At 46.2% G+C, this 20,114-nt stretch overlaps 1 protein-coding gene across 3 annotated transcripts in view; it reads left to right on the plus strand.

The window, feature by feature from the left end:
* The window catches only part of NAT10 (N-acetyltransferase 10), a 43,782-nt gene that overhangs the window by 20,899 nt on the left and 2,769 nt on the right, over positions 1-20,114 (plus strand). For all 3 annotated transcript variants that reach the window (XM_035262336.3, XM_035262335.3, XM_035262339.3), the window contains 18 exons: positions 12-110; positions 3,147-3,283; positions 5,953-6,077; positions 6,488-6,638; positions 6,911-7,007; positions 7,788-7,904; positions 9,366-9,467; positions 9,559-9,633; positions 10,280-10,396; positions 11,765-11,898; positions 12,098-12,146; positions 15,264-15,360; positions 15,457-15,567; positions 16,469-16,641; positions 17,171-17,290; positions 17,681-17,779; positions 18,223-18,296; positions 19,337-19,420. In XM_035262336.3, coding sequence (XP_035118227.1) covers positions 12-110; positions 3,147-3,283; positions 5,953-6,077; positions 6,488-6,638; positions 6,911-7,007; positions 7,788-7,904; positions 9,366-9,467; positions 9,559-9,633; positions 10,280-10,396; positions 11,765-11,898; positions 12,098-12,146; positions 15,264-15,360; positions 15,457-15,567; positions 16,469-16,641; positions 17,171-17,290; positions 17,681-17,779; positions 18,223-18,296; positions 19,337-19,420 — 1,961 coding nt within the window. The remainder of the gene's footprint in view (positions 1-11; positions 111-3,146; positions 3,284-5,952; positions 6,078-6,487; positions 6,639-6,910; positions 7,008-7,787; positions 7,905-9,365; positions 9,468-9,558; positions 9,634-10,279; positions 10,397-11,764; positions 11,899-12,097; positions 12,147-15,263; positions 15,361-15,456; positions 15,568-16,468; positions 16,642-17,170; positions 17,291-17,680; positions 17,780-18,222; positions 18,297-19,336; positions 19,421-20,114) is intronic.

The raw sequence follows: 20,114 nt of genomic DNA on the forward strand, positions 1-20,114 counted from the left end.
TTCCCCACCAGGAACATCTAGATTATGAGATTATCCAGTCTCTAAATCCTGAATTTAACAAAGCAGTGATCAGAGTGAATGTATTTCGAGAACACAGGCAGACTATTCAGGTGAGGCTTGTTCTGAGACCCTGATGTGCAGGGCCAGTGTCTTGCTGTGTTTAACTGGCGCTAAGACGTTTCCTGTTACAGACATTGACGTCTTGTGTAATCGCATGTCTTTTAGACAATGGCGGTATTGTATGCAAAACCTGTTCCAGATTTTCAGCCTCTTCTAAAGAACATGTCAGGCAAACTAACAAATCTATGTAGTTAGATTGAAAAGTTGTGTTTTTGTCCTTTGAATAGGGATTAAGTGGGATGGAAAGTATGCTGATTAACTAAAAGAGAATCTTTGTTCTGACAGCAATTCTAACTTTGCTTAGTTACTGCAGTTTTTGAAATGTTGTATCTGTAACTAGAACAATAACCTTACAGCTTAAATGAAAAAAACAACTTTGCAAAATGCGCTCTGAATCTTTGTGGTTTAGCCAGTGGCCTATTTTCTTTTCTAAACAGTGATTTTCCAAAAGTTCTAAAAATCTCCAGTACTCTGTAAGCCTGAATGGTCTGCACTTGTCCAAAAGCTGCAATGTTGCTGAATCTCTTAAGAGAGGCATCAGGTGACAGGCTTACAGAAAGGACTGAGACTAATGGGCTCTTACTGGAGGAGGGTCATTAATTATTTTTGGAATTGGGTTGGGTTGGGAGGTGCGCCAGGTGAATTTGGCAGTTTATACCCTCGCATTTTATACCTGTCAAAGCATATGTATATGCATGTCAAGAAGTTATGCCTTTTTATCAGAGGCCAGATTATAAACAATGTTAAGTGTTTATGCCTTTTACTTTAATTTTTTCTTACTAGTCCCCTTCTATTTTCACTTTTGCTTGGTTCTCCCATCTGGGAGGAGGAAAGCCTGCTTTGGTGTGAGACGAGGGTGAGGGTCAGTCAGGCTGCAGGCAATGAGAACACAGAGACCCGTTAAAACTCAAGAAAAATACACAAACTGAAGAAGAAAAATATTTCCCTGAAATGCCCTGGCTCAGGCCTTACTCCTTCTTGAATCTGTAATCAAATACTCTCATATTACTAGAGTTTTTTGTCTCTAGTTTAAGCACAGAGGAGGTGACCTGACTTTATGAGACTCCATTTTTATTCCTTTCAGGCCTCTCTTTGCGCTCAAGATGGAGAGAAAGGAGAATATTAGATAAAAGTTGGCTTCACTTCCCCTGGGGAGTTGCTTTCTGCTGCTTTTATGAGATGCTTTTTCTTTTTCCTCTGAAGAATCCAAGATCTGGGGCCCTTTTGTGGATGTACCTTCTGCTGCTAGAAATGAGTGGGGTTGGCCAGGCACAGTGGCTCATGCCTATAATCCCAGCACTTTGAGAGGCTGAGGTGGGTGAATCACTTGAGGTCAGGAGTTGGAGACCATCCTGGCCAACATGGTGAAACCCCATCTCTACTAAAATTTAAAAAATTAGGCAAGCGTTGTGGCATGCGCCTGCAATCCCAGGTACTTGGGAGGCTGAGGCAGGAGAATTGGTTGAACCTGAGGCAGAGGTTGCAATGAGCCGAGATCATACCACTGCACTCTAGCCTGGGCGACAGAGTGAGACTTTGTCTCAAAAAATAAAAAATAAAAAGAAATGGGTGGGGTTGCTGCCTCCCTGGCCCATCAGCTTGTAGCAAAGCAGTTAGAACATCTTATTTGTAATGAAATACTTCAAATACATAGGAGAGTGCAGAAACCAGTATACATTCAGGTGCCCAACACTGAATAAGAATAATAATAAGAATTGCCAATAATAATAATAATTGTTGACATTTTGGTGTTTGCTATGTTTGTTTCATATTTTAAATGTTATTTAGATTTTTGCTTTAAAGAACTAAAACATCACAAATACAGCCCCTTTCTATTCTGTTTCCTTCTGTCCCTCCTCATAGGTGACTCAGTTCTGAAACTGGTGTGTGTCCTTCCAGTTCATGTGTTTACTACATAATTATGTATCCATATGTGGTACCGCACTATACTTATCCTTCTCCAGCTTTCCTTTTTTAATGTTTGTTTTCAAGACCTATCCAGATGAAAGCTTGTAGATCTGGTTGATTCATTTTTAGGTATTATATGAGTAAATTATATTTACACTTATGTTTCTCTAAGTGGAATTGTGTTTTAGAATTGTGTAGTTTTCTGGCTTTCTTAAAACTTGCCAAATTCTCCTTCAAAGTGTTTTTATACCAATTTACCCCCATGTCAGCATTCTTTTGATTTTTTATTTCTCTTAAGACCTCACCAACTCTGGATGTTTTACAGCTATTGAAGTTTTGTGAAATGGTGTCTCCCTCCTGTCTTTAGCATTTCACTGACTGTTGGTGAGGTTGAGTACCTCTGTTTATGTTAACTGGTTATTCACGTTTCCTATGAATACCTTCATTGCTTTTCAAACCCCTTTAAAAATAGCAGGAAGCCCTGAAGAAGCTGAAGAGGTTGTTTGTATGGATAAAGATATGTACGTATGCAGGTATTAAGAAAAGAGGAAGTTCTAGAAGTGTCAGTGCAGGGAGACTTGGCCTTTTATCATCGTGCCATCAGAGCAGGGAGCACAGTTCCCGGCATGAGAAATCTGACATCCTCCTCTTTAGCCATCACTGGGGTCCATCTATGCTTCGAGCTCATCAGCTTCCCTAATCTGAGGCTGGGGAAAAACGTAAGGAGACAGAGGTGAGAAAGGAAAGGGAGCCACTGTCCATCAGCACTGTGAATCAGGCACTGGGCAGGGCATTTTTACGTATCTGCTTTATTTTTATCTCAAGCAGCCATAAGGTAGGTATTTCCTTCATTTTACAGGAGGAGGAGTCTGAGGCACTGTGGGATTAAGTGACTTGTCCAAGGTCACATGATCAGTGGCTGAACTCTCTGAACCCAGGTGTCTGACTCCAAGCCCATCCCATTTTGCCCTGCCAAGAAAAAGTAGAAAGGAGGAATGAGAGGAGAGAAGGGAGCAGAGAGAAAGAGGAAAGAGAACGGTCTTTATGATGAGTCACCAGTAATCACAGCTGTGACATTAGTTTGCTGTACTGATAATCTGAATTCTCCTTCCCTGTAGTATATACATCCTGCAGATGCTGTGAAACTGGGCCAGGCTGAACTAGTTGTGATTGATGAAGCTGCTGCCATCCCCCTCCCCTTGGTGAAGAGCCTACTTGGCCCCTACCTTGTTTTCATGGCATCCACGATTAACGGGTAAGGCACCATGGGCCAAGTCCTTAGTCCCGTGGCAGGCTCTTGCAGATTTAGGGGCATGTGGTGGATGTGGCCTGGGTCTGGACAACTAAGGCTGAGTCTCAGAGAATTTCAGTCTTATGTGCTGAGTGTCTGCTTCTGTCTGTAGGTGTGATAAAATTTTGAAAAATACATGGATGGCAATATCAGTATCTTATATCTTAGAAAATATAGTATTAAAGTAACTATAATTATAAGCAAGCTCATAATAACATGAGTTTTTTAATTTGAAATATTTAATTTTTTAATTTGAAATATTTAGTGTTTGCTGTAGAAAAATTAGAACAGTTAAGCAAAAGAAAAGTCACCTGCAATTGAACCATCTGGAGATAGATTTTGTTGGAATTTTGGTGTATATTTTCTCTGCACTATTTTACTTTTTTCATTTGAACAGGAAAAACATTTTTAATTTGCTTTTTGAATATATATTGTGAAGTCTTTTGAGGTCAGTAAATACATATCTCCAATGTTGGAAAGATTTCTGAATGGAAATCACATCTTGAAGAGATCATTCTGTATTGCAGATTGATTGTGACTGCTCTGCTTATACTGAAAATACTGAAATAAAATGGATTTTTACTTTTCAAACAGCTTTATTGAGATATAACCCACATACTGTACTATGTAGCCATTTAAAATGTGTAATTTAATGGTTTATAGTATGTTCACAGAGTTATGCAGCCGTGCTCACCACAACCAATTTTAGAACATTTTTACCACCCCATAAAGAAAGCCTGTGCATCCTCCTCCAATTCCTCCACACCCCCAACCCTAGGGAGTCACTAATCTACTTTTTATAGCTGTAGATTTGCCTATTTTGGACATTTCATATAAATGGAATTATAAAATATGTGGTATTCCATGACTGACTTGTAGCATGTATCAGTATTTCATTCCTTTTTATGGTTGAATAGTATTCTGTTGTACAGACATACCGCATTTTATTTTTCCATTTATCTGTTGATGGACATTTGGGTTATTTCTCCCTTTTGGTAATTATTAATAATCTTGCTTTGAACATTAGTGTGCAGATTTTTTGCATGGATATGTTTTTCAGTTCTCTTAGGGATATACTTAGGAGTGAAATTATTGGGCTAACTCTGTGTTTAACCATGTGAGAAGCTGCCAGACTCTTCTAAAACAGTTGCACCATTCTGCATTCCCGCCAGCAGTGGATGAGGGTCTGACTCTTCTGCATCCTCTCACACACTTGTTATATATTTTCATGATTATAACCATTCTAATAAGTGTGAGGTGGCATCTCATTACAATTTTCATTTGCATTTCCTGGTGACTAATGATGTTAGCATCTTTTCATGTGCGTATATGGTGGCCACTCATGTATCTTCTTTGGAGAAGTGTCTGTTCATATCCTCTGTTCATCTTTCTAATTGGGTTGTCTTTTTTATTAATGATTTGTAAGGGTTCTTTATATATTCTTGATACCAGGTCTCTTATCAGATGTGATTTACAAAACTTTTCTCCCATTCTGTGGGTTTTTTCACTTTCTTTTTTGTTTCCTTTTTTTCTGAGACAGATTCTTGCTCTGTTGGCCCAGGCTGAAGTGCAGTGGCGTAATCTTGGCCCACTGCAACCTCTGCCTTTCGGGTTCAAACAATTCTCCTGCCTCAGCCTCTCGAGTAGCTGGGATTACAGATGTGTGCCACCATGTCTGGCTAATTTTTGTATTTTTAGTAGAGATGGGGTTTCGCCATGTTGGCCAGGCTGGTCTTGAACTCCTGACCTCAGGTGATACACCCGCCTTGTCCTAAAAGTGCTGGATTACAGGCATGAGCCACTACACCCAGCCACTTTCTTTATAATAACCTTTGATGAAAAAAGTTTTTAAGTTTTATTGCTTGTGCTTCCTCTTTTTCTTAAATAAATTGGAATACTTTTTTTGGGAATGTTTGTTATGTGGGTTGGAGCGTGGGAATAAAACACTCCAATTCTAGCCTTTATCATTATCTGAGTAAGAGAAAGTATTTTTCAGCCTTTGAATATGATAGTGAATACTATGGAATGACATCATGAAGAACAGTTCTGTGTGTACCCTGTGGTCACACATGCTTGTGACCAAAGACAAGGAGAGGAAGACAGTGAAAGCTGGCTGAGTTATCAGATTATTGGTGATTTAATTTTTCCCCCGAATTTTTTTAGCTGTTTTGTGTCAAGTGAGCATAGTAGTGAAAAGAATTTCTGAGGTGGATTTGTTTTATTTTCCAAACTGGAAATGTTCTCAGTTCATTTCCTTGTGCACTGTACTTCCAAAAGCAGCCCCGTTAGTTGGCCATTTAACTTTGTTCCAGCTTCCACTAAAACTCCTTAAAGCCTTTGTGCTAATCCCCCCTTGAGCATGAGGCTAAAGAGATTGAGCTCCTTGCCCAAAGATTCTAAGTAGATGAAAGTAGGATGTGAGTCCAGGCCTGAGTGGCGCCAAGCTGACCCACTGTGCCACCCTGCCTCCTTTGGACAGGCGCCTGCTGTGCTGGAAGTGCAGAGATGAGCAAGACTGTCCTCGGGGAAGTAGGGGTCTGGTCTTTCAGCACGTGGAGGAAAGCAGCTCTCTGTTCCCTCCTAGGCAGTGGATTTGGGACCTCATGCCTGATTCCTTTTGCCTTTGTTTCTAGCTATGAGGGCACTGGCCGGTCACTGTCCCTTAAGCTAATTCAGCAGCTCCGTCAACAGAGTGCCCAGAGCCAGGTCAGCACCACCGCTGAGAATAAGACCACGACGACAGCCAGATTGGCATCAGGTACCTCAGAGCCTGACCCGGGCCCTTCAGTCTTGCTGATCCTCGCTTCCCCTGTGACATCATGGGCAGCACCAAACCTTCAGGCTGAGAGGTTGAGTCCCCAAGAGGAGAAGTAGCTTTTCTCTGGGGAACAGCCATCCAGTGACCAGCAGGGAGCCAGACTAGGGCCTTCTGATGATGGGGCCCTTGTTTGTCCCTGTCTTGGCATGGTGGCATTGAGATCCCTTTGGGGTTGGTATTGTGGCAACTTGAGTATCCACCAAAACAATTTAAAACCACCCAGTTTAAATTCTTACCACACGTCTCTGGGCACCATGGGACAAACATAAAGTGACATTTTTCCTTGTGTTTTAGACAATACATACTTAATCATTGTTTCTTATTTTGTGTGTGTGATTTGTGGGGAGCAGCGCGGACATTGCATGAGGTTTCCCTCCAGGAATCAATCCGATACGCCCCTGGGGACGCAGTGGAGAAGTGGCTGAACGACTTGCTGTGCCTGGATTGCCTCAACATCACTCGGATAGTCTCGGGCTGCCCCTTGCCTGAAGCTTGTGAACTGTATCCTCCTCCGGGTTTCACTGGCCCTGTGAGGAGGAGAGGGGCGATGACGGAATTCAAAGATTTGGGCCCTTTGCTTCCTAGGATGCTGCTCTAGAGAAAGGGGAAAGTTGGACATTTTCAATTTCCTTTTTCTCTCCTTCCTTTGATGTGTTTCTGCTTAGGACACTGAATTCCTGTTCCCAGTTAGAGAAATCTGTTCTGCTTCCAGAGAACAGTATGTCCTGTCTTGGGCTGTTTGGTTTGTTTTGGTTTCTTAACTCCAGACCCAGCTACTATGTTAACAGAGATACCCTCTTCTGCTACCACAAGGCCTCTGAAGTTTTCCTCCAACGGCTTATGGCCCTTTATGTGGCTTCTCACTACAAGGTGACTGCAGCCAGCCCTTGGGTGAATGTCAGCAGGGAGCTTCGGCACTTGGCAGCCCCCTTTTACTTTATACCTTTATTACCTGGTGGCTTAGGTGGCTATTCCATTGGGACATTGATGAGGTACATTGATCTTGCTGTGCGTATGTATAGAGCATGGAGCTCCGTGCCGTAGCTGGACAGGGTGGAAAGCTGTGCCCATTTTTAAAGGGGTGCTTTCGTTTCTTGCTTGCCTACTAAACTGATAGGATGAAGTGACATCGCAGTTGTGACCCAGTGGTGCTGTTTGACCTGAGACCAGCTTTGTAGCTCTGGGCTGTTTTTATAGAACAGTCATTTGAGGGTTTAGAATATGAGACTCTTAAAAATGAAAGGGAAAGTTAGAAAGGATATTTTTTGAATGTGTAGATAGTATTTTTATGAACAACATTTAATGGAAGGCTTGAAGAGTTGGCGTTAGAAGAAGTGGTGACAGTTTTTCCTGAAATAGCAGCCTCTTACCTGTAAAAAGTTCACTTCCTAGCTGTGAAATAAGTAGTGCTAAATAAATTCTCTTCTGCCGTCAGTGCTCAGGGTGAGAGGACAGTGCGCGTTTGAGGCCGAGTTCCTATTATGAAGACTCTCAGGCTTGCCAAAATACTAGGAAGTTGGTTTGCTAGACTCAGCTCCTCACTTGACTTTGGAGAAGGCAGTACTCAGTCATTCTGTGATTGAGTCGAACCTCTTGCGTGAAGGGTAAGAGGAAGAGTACTTCTCACTGTCCCACGTTCGGCTTCCACAGAACTCTCCCAACGATCTCCAGATGCTCTCCGATGCACCTGCGCACCATCTCTTCTGCCTTCTGCCTCCCGTGCCCCCCACCCAGAATGCCCTTCCAGAAGTGCTTGCCGTTATCCAGGTATAGGAGCAGAGGCATCCTTGTGGCAGTGATTTGGGGAACCACTGAGGCGTCAGGAATTAGTGGCTCGATAACTGCAGCGTGGGGTATTGAAACTGTAGAGTCCTAGTCTGAACCAGCTGGCTGGGTCTGCGGAGACAGGGGACTGGGGTGCACTGGAAGGAGTCAACGCCGCTGGAAACCCAGAGCTCCACTGTTCATGCAGGGGGCAAAGCCAGAACCGACCACTCTTATTTTGACTCACAGCTTCTTCCACAAAGACTTGTTTGTTTTCTCCCTTTATTACAAAAACAATACATGGTGCTTTTTGAATTAGAGGCTACAGATTGGGAGAACAAAATTTTAACACCTGGCAGGGATGTACTTATGCATTTCTGTGTCACTTTTCCTTTTTATATACATGGGAATTTAGTAATCTGCTTTTTTTTTTTTTTTGAGATGGAATCTTGCTCTGTCGCCCAGGCTAGAGTGCAGTGGCGTCATCTCGGCTCACTGCAACCTCCACCTCCCTGATTCAAGCAATTCCCCTGCCTCAGCCTCCTGAGTAGTGGGATTACAGGCACACGCCACCATGCCCGGCCAATTCGTTTTCGTATTTTTAGTAGAGATGGAGTTTCACCATGTTGGCGAGACTGGTCTCGAACCCCTGACCTCAGGAAATCCACCTGCCTCGGCCTCCCAAAGTGCTGGGATTATAGGCCTGAGTCCTTAGTAATTAGTAACCATTAGTAATTGTGCCCAGCCATTAGTAATCTGCTTTTATTTTTAGGCAGTGTATAAAACACTCATAATCTATGTAAGTTTTAAAAGCTGTGTAGTGTTTCATTATACGCGTGTACTGTGATTTGCTTAACCATTCGCCTGTTAGATATCTTAGTTGTTGTGAACTTGTGCTGTTCTGTCAAGAGCCTCATGAGCATCCTGTGTCTTAATTGACGTCTACACATGCATGACATGCACAGAGACTCTCTTCTAATGTGGCTTTTACTTTTGGGCCATGAGGCTGTCCGTCTTCTGCCTTGTCACATGGGGCATGGTAATTAAGCTTCTGTTAGAAATGGACACTTGGGAGGCCGAGGCGGGTGGATCACGAGGTCAAGAGATCAAGACCATCCTGGTCAACATGTGAAACCCCGTCTCTACTAAAAATACAAAAAATTAGCTGGGCATGGTGGCGCGTGCCTGTAATCCCAGCTACTCGGGAGGCTGAGGCAGGAGAATTGCGTGAACCCAGGAGGCGGAGGTAGCGGTGAGCCGAGATCATGCCATTGCACTCCAGCCTGGGTAACAAGAGCGAAACTCCATCTCAAAAAAAAAGAAGAAATGGATGTGTCAGTCAGTGTCAGGGTTAAACCTGAACACGGGGGTGAAAACAACTGGCCTAGTCTGAGAAGCTATAATCTGTGAGTGGGCTCTGGATCAGAGCTGGCCTTTCTGCCTGCTTTCCTGGTTCCCCCACAGGTGTGCCTTGAAGGGGAGATTTCTCGCCAATCCATCTTGAACAGCCTGTCTCGAGGCAAGAAGGCTTCAGGGGACCTAATTCCATGGACAGTGTCGGAACAGGTGATGGACTTTCCCTGGCGTGTCTGAGGGAAGCTGGCGTTGTCCAGAGATGTCTGTGTTGCTAAGTTACTGGTTTGTATCTCCCACACAGTTCCAAGATCCAGACTTTGGCGGTCTTTCTGGTGGAAGGGTGGTTCGCATTGCTGTTCACCCGGATTATCAAGGGGTAATATGTGGCTGGCGTCACTTTAGGGCGGAAGTACTTGGTGGCTGGAATAAGAAGCTAGTCCAGCAGAAGCAGGTGAAGTGTAGGTACTTCCCTGCTCTGGAGAATTCAGCCAGGGTTTGGGGTGGACGGGTGGACAGGGTGATGGCATATGCTCATTCTTCCTTTGTGAGAGCAAGGGCTTGTGAACCAGATCCGCATACTGAAATTACCTTCTTAGAACACCTCCCTGAATAATTGGCTGTAGAAACTTCCTTTTCAGGCAGTGGTACAGGAACTGTCTCTCTTTGGGGCTTGCTTATCTGGAGACCAGAAAGCACAGCTATCCTCACCCTCAAGTTGCTGTTCTTTTTTTTTTTTTAATAAATGTAAACTTTATTTTTCCACATAAGCTCTATCAAGTCCAAGGCACTTTCCTAAGTGGCTGTTCTTGACTGGCTAGAGCAGTGTTACGAGCTCGGGTCACACGACTTTCAGTCTTCAGTGTCGCTGCTTTGACCTCATTGAGGGATTTCATTGGTTCTCTTACCCTGTGCAGTTTGACCAGGAGGGAAGGTTCTCTAGAAGCAATACAGGGGCGTAAATGTGGCTTAGACTGAGAGCAGCTCTCTTCCCTCTGCCTCTTCCCCTTCATGTTTGCTTCTAGATGGGCTATGGCAGCCGTGCTCTGCAGCTGCTACAGATGTACTATGAAGGCAGGTTTCCTTGTCTGGAGGAAAAGGTCCTTGCGACATCACAGGAAATTCACACCGTAAGCAGTGAGGTAAGCATCTTTCGACAAACCTCCTGTGTCCTGGTTCTTGGGAGGATAATTCTCTGGCTCTTTAGGGACATCAACAAAAACCAGTCCAGAGCTTTGGGCCCTTCTATCATTTTCTTCTACTGCTGCTTTCTCCATCCAAACACTTGAGATCCTCAGATCAGTATCATTGGGATCATCTGGCCACTTGTTAAAAATGTAAATTCTTGAGCCTATGCCAGACCTACTGAATCAGAAGCTCTGGGGTAGACCCGGTAATCCGTAGTTTAACAATGTTCTGAGGTGATTCTGATGCTCATTCAAGTTTGAGATTCGCCGCAATAGATCTATCATCTTTTTCACCTTAAACTCAGACTAGGGGCAGTTCTGTGTTTCCTTGATAAGAATGACTAGTACTAGTAACTGTTGACAGTCCTGCAGGTGCATGCATTGATTTTCACAGTATGTCTATTTGGGAATTAGGCAAGGGGCTTTTATTTAAGTTGAACCAGCTGGGCAACATGGCGAAACTCCATCTCTACAAAAAGTATGAAAGTTAGCTGGGCATGGTGGCACACGCCAGTAGTCTCAGCTACTCGGGAGGCTGAGGTCAGAAGATTGCTTGAACCCCAGAGGTTGAGACTGCAGTGAGCTGTGATCTCACCACTGCACTCCAGCCTGGGTGATAGAGCCAGACCCTGTCTCAAGCAACGAAAAAAAAGTTCAAGCTCAGAGGTTTGTCACTTCCCAGGGCTGTCAGGTGATAGAAACTGGACTCAGTGCTGGATCATAGGAGCCTGCCTGTCCGTTTGTAATCTGATCTGTCAGGCTTTTTTTTTTTTTTTTTTGAGATGGAGTCCCGCTCTGTCTCCCAGGCTGGAGTGCAATGGTGTGATCTCAGCTCGCTGCAACCTCTGCCTCCCAGGTTCAAAGCAATTCTCCTGCCTCAGCCTCCTGAGTAGTTGGGACTACAAGCATGTGCCACCATTCCTGGCTAGGTTTTGTATTTTTAGTAGAGATGAGGTTTTGCCATGTTGGCCAGGCTGGTCTCAAACTCCTGACCTCAGGTGACCCACCCACCTCGGTCTCCCAAAGTGCTGGGATTATAGTCATCAGCCACCATACCTGGCCTCTATCTGGCATTTCTAAACTCTGTGGCTGTCTTCCTGCCAGAGCAGTGTGATACCATGCATATTGAGGTGTTTTGTATACTTGGGGGAATGATTGCTTGAATCTGGTGTTGCCATAGTTTGAAAACCACAGCATCAAACCAAGAAACCACCTCTCCCAGTTTTCGCTGTGCTTAGTCCAGAGTGCGCTGTGGCAGGGTGCTTGAATATGTCTCTCTCCCTCTGCTGAGTGGACTCTGTTCTCTCCTTGGCACCTCCATAGGCTGTTAGCTTGTTGGAAGAGGTCATCACTCCCCGGAAGGACCTGCCTCCTTTACTCCTCAAATTGAATGAGAGGCCTGCTGAGCACCTGGATTACCTGGGTGTTTCCTACGGCTTGACCCCCAGGTTACTCAAGTAAGTGCCTGCCTTCCTTCCGCGGCATCACTCCTTGGCATTGAGAAGGAACAGCTCTGTGGGATGTGTGTCTCTGTTGGTAGCTGGTGTCTGCTAGCCCGCTCTTTGTGACCTGCTCTTCCTGGCTCTTGCCCTTGTGTGTCTGTCAGCCGCTCCCCAGAGGCACACACAGTGACCTACTCTCTTTGCATCTTTGCAGGTTCTGGAAGCGAGCTGGATTTGTTCCTGTTTATCTGAGACAGACCCCGGTGAGTGAGGCATCCAGCAGAGGAGAAGTTTAGGTTTGTTGTTATAGTTGGTGACAGGCCTATCCTTGCAAAGAACCCTAGTGCCTCCCTGCTGCTTTGCTCTGAGCAGGTGGCTGTGCCTCTGAAGAGGTTTATTCTGATGGACACTGAAACAGCCATCCTCATTAACAGGCCACATCATCACTCTTTTCTTCCCTGACTACACAGTGCAGACTACATTGTGCTTAGTTATAAAATGGCAGAGGTGCACGTGGACTTGTTCATCAGATTCTGCAATTCTATACCCAAAACAACTGGTCTTAGGAGGGGAGTGCAGTTGTGTGCACTCACAAGGCAAGCTGGTATCCAAGGGACGGGGAGATAGTGGATGACTGAGGCATAGAGGACCACAGAGGGAAGCTGAGAAAGTTAGAGACTGTCAGTCATTTTCCAGAAATTTTATTTAGTATCTATAGTCAGTGAACAAGACAAGCCATGAAGCTTATTTTCTAATGGGTGAAAATAGGCAGCAAAAAAGTGAACAAAGCCTGGCACACGTTACGGTGGCTCATACCTGTAATCACAACACTTTGGAAGGCCAAGCGGGAGGATTGCTTGAGCTCAGGAGTTTTGAGACCAGCCTGGGCAACACAGACCATGTCTCTACTAAAAATAAAAATATAACTGGACATAATGGTGTGCACTGTATGTAGCTGTATGTAGTCCCAGCTACTCTGAGGCTGAGGCGAGATCACTTGAGTCTGGGAGTTTGAGACTGTGGTGAGCTGTGTTCATGCCACTGCACTCCAGCATGGGTGACAGAGTGAGATACTGTTTCAAAAAAAAATAAATAAATAAAATAAATGTTCTGAAAGAAGTAAGTGCCATGAAGGAAACCACACTGAGATTACGGGATAATGAGGGGTTGGGCTTCTGAGGGGTGAACTTGCAAGCTGAAACCTGAATTCAAATTGGACATCCATGTGACAGTCCTGGAGAAAAGGGCCTTTCCTGCCAAAGGGACAGCATGTGCAAGGGCCTGGGGTAGAAATGAATGTGGTGATTTGAAGGAAACCAAAGACCAGTGTGGCTGGAGAGTCCTTAGAAAGAAAAGGGGCATGGTTCGTGGTGGATCATGGGGGATCGGTCTTGTTGAGGAGGCGGGATGTTCTTCCCATTCCCTTGGAGGAAAGGACAAGAGAAAAGGTTCCAGCAGCTGTGCGGATGGTAGACGGTGGTGGCCCATGCCTGGAGGGAGGGAGTGCAGGTGAGAGACGTGGTGGGCCTAGTGATAATGGAGGGAAGTGGCCAGTTGCGGGATGCGCTTTGGAGGCAAAGCTGACTGGTTGTGGAAGGAGAGTGAACGGGAGGATCAAGGGTGATGATTAGAGTTTTGGTGTGAGAAACTGGATGCTGGAGGTGCTGTCAGAGATGGGACTCACTGCAGGAAGAGCAGATTTGCAGGGAAGTGTGGGAGTTCTCTTTTGACACTAATATGAGATGCCTGTTAGACATCCCAGTGGAGATGTGGACTAGGCATTTATTTGACTACAGGAATAGAGAGATAGGGAAGTTTGGGGCTAGAGATGGAGCTTTGGGAGCCATCAGCATAGTCATCATAAAATGCACTGCATAAGGGCACAGAGCTCTTGTCTGTTTTGTTCGTTGCTGTATTCCTCGTACTTAGAGTAGCAACTGCTGTGTAGTATGTGTTCAGTAAATACTTTTGTTGAGTGAATGAAAAATATCTGGAGCCAGTGAAAGGGCATGAGGGGAACTCCGTGGACTCTAACATTTAGAGGTGTTTAGAGGAATGAGGAGGAGGACACAGCACATGGGGCTGAGAAGGAACAGCCCTGATGTGCAGGAGAAAGTCGGGGTGTGGTGTCACACGTTGAGGTGAAAAAGTGTGTGGGAAGGGGAGTCAGAGGAGTCCTGTTGAGAGGATAAGGAGGAGGAGGACAGCTGGCTGCGGGATTTGCCAGCAGCAGTGAGCTGTGTGGAAGCAGCTGCAGTGGAGTGGAGGCTTTGGCCTGGTCAGAGGGAAAAGGAGGTGAGGAAATAGGTGAACAGGCGATTCTTTCAGGAAGCGATAGGGAGCAGAGAAACAAGGTGGCTGAAGGCAGATGGGAGATTCTAGAGGATGATTGTTTGCTGCTGGGTTTGATCCTGCAAGTAGTGGTATAGCTGAGGGCAGACCTTGAGGAAGTGGTGTGTTGCACTTGAGACTCAAGAAGTGAGGTGACCACCTGCTTCATCCTTAAGAACAGGGAGGGCAGAGAGTGTGAACATGGAAGGCATCGGTTGGCTGGCTGATTTGGTGCTGGGAGGATGAAGACATTCTCTTCTGAGTGCTTCTGTCTTCCCAGATGAGGGGAGTCCATCAGCTGAGAGGGAAGTGTTGGAGGTTTGATTTTGGAGAGGGCAAAGCTAGTATCCAAGCTAGTGTCCAGCATCTGTCTGAGGGTTTCAGTGGGACTGCTGAGGACCGCTGGTGTTGGGTGGCGTCCGTGCAGGCAGGGAGCCGCAGAGATGGGTTGGGTCTCTGTCAGTGCATTTGGTGGTGGCTGGGGATGTAGATTTGCCTGTCAGCTGCAAGGAGAATGCAGGCCAGTGAGCTGCCGTGTGGTCTGCCACGGGTTTGTAAGGTCTTGCACTTTCACTGTTCCTTGTGACTTCACGGTGGTGTTTTTATGGTATGGGGTTTTGTTGTTATATAGTAAAAAATGTAAAAATAGTCACAATTTTAGCACCTAAAGAAGCCTGCACTTGCAAACTGGCTGCCAGCACTGAGGTATAGGTTTTGGCTCTGGAGTTCCTGCTATGAAGCACCAAACCCATGTTGACTGGATTGTGTGGAGCTTAAGCCCTAATGACGGAGTTCAGCATGCAAGAGGCAGGTCCAGAAGAGCGAGCAGCTCTGCTCTGAGTCTGTGACACTTTTGAGGATCTTTGCAAGCCCTTGCCTGTGAACTGAGGTGGTGTGAGGAAGGTGAAGGTGAGGGCTGTGTTCTAGCCCGGGAAGAAGGAGAGGCCCACGGAAGCGCCAAGCCTTTCTTCAAGTGTTTGCTCTTCATCAATGATGGGTTGTTCACAAAAGGGGTTTCTTGGTGTCAGTTAAACATTTGTGTTTCCCAGAATGACCTGACCGGAGAGCACTCGTGCATCATGCTGAAGACACTCACTGATGAGGACGAGGCTGATCAAGGAATCTGGCTTGCAGCCTTTTGGAAAGGTGACTGAGGAGTGGGGGTTCTGGGGGCACAATGAGGTGATGGGGGGACGGGGGAATGCGTCCAGACCTCTAACTCTGCATGATGGCGCCTCACAGATTTCCGGCGGCGGTTCCTAGCCTTGCTCTCCTACCAGTTCAGCACCTTCTCTCCTTCCCTGGCGCTGAACATCATTCAGAACAGAAACATGGGGAAGCCAGTGCATCCAGGTGAGCTGGGTGGGGACAGGGAGGAGGAGGGCTGGGAGAGGCTTGGCTGTGTAGCAGGTAGGAGGTGGGTGTGGTGTCCTAGGAAGGGTGTGGTCTGGAAATCGAGGGCCTGGTTCTAGCCTGCAGCCACCCACCTCCCGCTTACCAGGCCCCTGCGCTGTCCCAGGCTGTGCTGTCTTTTATTTTCATGGTCGGACTCTGGCTGTGCAATCTGACTTCAGGGGTGTCCAGTTAGTGCATGAAGCTGGTTAGTTATGGAGGCCGATTTACATCTGTGCTCCAGGGGAGTGAGGTGGTCTCTCTCTGAGGTTTAGTTTCCTCATTTATGAAATTGTAATGAGAATGTGCTGCCAGCCTTCTGTGGCCAACAGTACGCACAAGTGCTTTGTGCATAGAGATTGTTTGAATATTTAAAAAACAAAAAGTGTATAAGAGATGATTAGTTTTACTGCATATTTTATAAGTATGTAGGAATAATGTGCATATATATATGTGTGTGCGTATATAATTTTTTGCCAATTATATTTTGATAGAGAAATCAGTATTTCTTGAGCTAGGCAGATCTTACACTCTTTCTGTGACACTGAATGAAGTGACAAAGCAGAGAAAGAGTGTAGTTGTGTTCCCCTGACCCTAGGGCACAGGGAGCCTGCCTTGGTCCATGTGTTCAGTATGGGAACTGAGCAAGGGTCCTGTGGCAGCTGTCCCCTCCCCAAATGGCCTGGAGCTGCTGCCTCTATGTCAGGAATAGGTTTGGTACCCTTCTGGTCCAGAGCTGTGTGGTGTGGCTACCAGGCCCTCTGAGATGCTTATGTGTGTGAGGGTGCCACCTGGGGACTGTGCACTATCTTATGAGGGTGCCAGGTGGCCTGACCTGTCTGGCTCTGTATCCCGTGGACAGCGCTGAGCCGGGAGGAGCTGGAAGCACTCTTCCTCCCCTATGACCTGAAGCGGCTGGAGATGTATTCACGGAACATGGTGGACTATCACCTCATCATGGACATGATCCCGGCCATCTCCCGCATGTACTTCCTGAACCAGCTGGGGGACCTGGCTCTGTCTGCGGCCCAGTCGGTAGGCTACCTGCTGCTCGCGTGGAGGAGGAGAAGTGAGGATTGTGGAACTGTTCGTTTGCTGGGTGTTGGGTTGGGTGCTCGGACATAATTTTGTGCCTTTAATTCCTCATGGATCTGATAGGTGGGTAGTGATCTCCTCATTGTGCAGGTCAGGAAACCTGGGCTCTTACCTTGAGTAACGAGTAGCCACCGTACAAAGTAAGTGAGAGAGCCATATCTTCCACCCCACACTACGTTGCCATGACACTTAATTCCACCTTAGCAAAGAGTCAGGAATACCCCAAACTTTGAATGTAGTTGTGAAGCAGGTATTTGTCAGGGTAATTAAAGTTATTTTGGGGATTTCAGGAAGAGAATATTTCTTGTTGGACTCAGTAACAGGATGAAAGAGAAGATGCCAGTATACGCAGTGCTAGTCTACCTTTGTACCAAGAGCTTAGGCCAAGGGAGTACTCTGGTTCTCGGTGCCATTTTAATGGGCAAGGGCCTGTCCTGGAGGCCACCTCAGCAGATTTTCCATCCTCTAGGCTCTTCTCTTGGGGATTGGCCTGCAGCATAAGTCCGTGGACCAGCTGGAAAAGGAGATTGAGCTGCCCTCGGGCCAGTTGATGGGACTTTTCAACCGGATCATCCGCAAAGTTGTGAAGGTAACCTCGGCTTGAGGGCAGGGGTTTGATCTCTTTCAAATAGTACAGCACACTCACTCCCTGCTCCCGAGGTGAACAGATGTTAGCATTTAGCTGTATTTGCTGCATCTCGTCACACACACACACACACACACACACACACACACACACGACTTCAGCTCTAAAGAATTGGTGAAGTTCTGTGTACTCTCCCAGAGGCATCCCTTTTAGGATTTGGTATATATCCAGTCTGTGTTCTTAAACTCTTACTATAAATATCCATATTCCTAAACTGTACAATGTTGCTTTGTGTCTTCAAAATGCACACCTTTCTATAAGACACCAAGCGTCTGGGTCACGGGTGCTGGGCCCTGCCTTCATCTTCTGCTTCTCTGTGGTTTTCTTTTGTAGCTATTTAATGAAGTTCAGGAAAAGGCCATTGAGGAGCAGATGGTGGCAGTGAAGGATGTGGTCATGGAGCCCACGTTGAAGACCCTCAGTGACGACCTGGTATGTGCCTGCTCAAGGCCTCGGGAGTCCTGGCATTTCCATCAGTTGCCTCAGGCTGTGAACGCAGACTGTCTTCCCCTTCCCCTTTACAGAGTCCTCTGCACTAATTGAGCTAAGTGCTGTTCCAAAGGTTTGATTGTGCAAACAGACCCCGCTTGTCTGAGCACAGTCAGGCCTAAAGTTGTGCCTCCCACTGCTTGTGTGTGAATGTTGTGAAGGATTCCGTCATCTGTTGTAAATGTTTCGTCTTTTTTGGTAACTTCGTAAATGTATATTTTATATACACATTTAAATAATCAGAGCTGCCTGCAAGGCTTTTGCAGGTAAACGGGAGAGAAGGAAACGTTTTCTTCATTGTGCTGTTCCACCGCAGCTTCTCCTTTTCCTGTGTTTGGTTCAGATCATGACTCTGACTTAGTCTCTCTATGGGTCCTTAACCGCAGGATGAAGCAGCAAAGGAATTTCAGGAGAAACACAAGAAAGAAGTGGGGAAGCTGAAGAGCATGGACCTCTCTGAGTAAGGCTTGTGGGAAGCAGAGGCTTTGCCTTGGCTTCTGGGGCTCTAAGAATCTGTCTACAGGTTTCTTCTAATCATATCCTAGGTGCCCTGGGAAGTGTCTTCTATGGGATGAGTTTTGCACTCCTAGATTAATACTGTATAATTTTGGAAGCATGGAAGGCCAGTGCCGCCACTTCGACTTTCAAATTGCGCTCTCCAATCCCTAAGGCTCCGAGTCACACCTGAGGGGTCCTTCCAGGAATGAGGGTGCTGATCAGAAAAGCATACACTTTAATGGCCACTTTGCTGTATTTGGCTTTTACTTGTGACTTTGTTTGAAGAAAGGATTCTGCTGCGAAAACCAAACAAACAAGTAGAACCCTCCCTGCTCTAAAACCCTCTGGGATCCTGGTCCTTTTGAGCTTCAGCTGTAGTGGTGTGGCCCCTCCCTCCACCGCCTAGATTGATGTGAACGATAACGCCACAGTTCATGGCCTCTGAGCCTCAGTGACCTTAGTGCTATTTCTGGGTCATTAGTGATGATGGCTGTTGGGTATGTGAGATGCAGTTGGCCAGGAGTCCTTGGTCAGAGAATCAAGCTCTAGTTTCTGCCCTCAACTTTGCAATATCAAATCCTTGATTTGCCAGGACTGCTAAGCCTAAAAGAGAAGGGAGGGAGGGGAGAGGCACAGTTCAAGGGCTTCTGGACAAATGCCTGGGGATGGGAGTGAGTGAGAAGATTGTGGGGCTGACAGGAAGCTTCTTTGGTGGGTGTTAATGAGAATCACGTGGGAGAAGCCAGGCAGGCTGCCTTCTGTACAGGACTGTCCTCACTGACCCCTGCCAGCAGGCCTGGTGACCCTTGCTGTTGTGGAGCTTCCATCCATAGAGCTAAGCACCACGTCTCTCGGCCCTCCTCCACGCTCGTTCCGCTGACACAACCCAGCCTGGCTTTCATGACAGGAAGTGTCTGATAAGAATGTTGTCACTGTCATATTTTCTCTTAATCAGTCCCCTCTTCTTTTAAGCAGGCTTTGATGGTTGCCTTCTTTTTTTAGATACATAATCCGTGGGGATGATGAAGAGTGGAATGAAGTTTTGAACAAAGCTGGGCCGAACGCCTCAATCATCAGCCTGAAAAGGTGAGGGCTCAAGGTCTGACCTGCATCCGGTGGAAGAGGCATTCCGGCCTCTCTGCTTCTCTTTAACTTTGACTAGAAAATAAGAGGTTGGAGCAAAAGCTTTGAGAGAAAAGTCATGGTTCTTCCCTTTGAGAGCCCCCTGGTCATTTTGCAGTGCATCTCCTACAGACCAGGAGGCCCATCTCTTAGGCATGGATCTCTTCACTCTCTGTATTCATCAGCCATGCCAGGGCACTGGGCCTGTCAGGGAGAAGGCCTTGAGGGAACAGTCCAGAAGCTGCCACTGACTAAGACTTGCCTGTGGGCCAGCCCTCAGGAGGACAGCATGAGGGAGCTGTTGTATTACTGTCATTGCTTTAAGATGAAATAACCACAGCTCTAAGGGGTTAAGTAAGTTCTCAAGAAGCACATAGCTAGTGAGAGCCGGAGCCAGAATCAAGTCCAGGTTTCTCCATGGCAAGGCCACGGTTTAACTGTTATAGTGCCCTTCCTTTGATCTAGCAGTTCTCAAGGTTTTGGGTCTTAGCGTTTCTTTATCTCTTAAAAACAGTTGAGGCAGCCGGGTGTGGTGGCTCACGCCTATAATCCAAGCACTTTGGAGGCCAAGGTGGGCAGATCACCTGAGTTCAGGAGTTCAAGAGCAGCCTGACCAACATGGTGAAACCCCGTCTTAAAAAAAAAAAAAAAAAAGACA

This window comes from Callithrix jacchus, chromosome 10 (assembly GCF_049354715.1).
Source record: "Callithrix jacchus isolate 240 chromosome 10, calJac240_pri, whole genome shotgun sequence".
Lineage (NCBI taxonomy): Eukaryota > Metazoa > Chordata > Mammalia > Primates > Cebidae > Callithrix > Callithrix jacchus.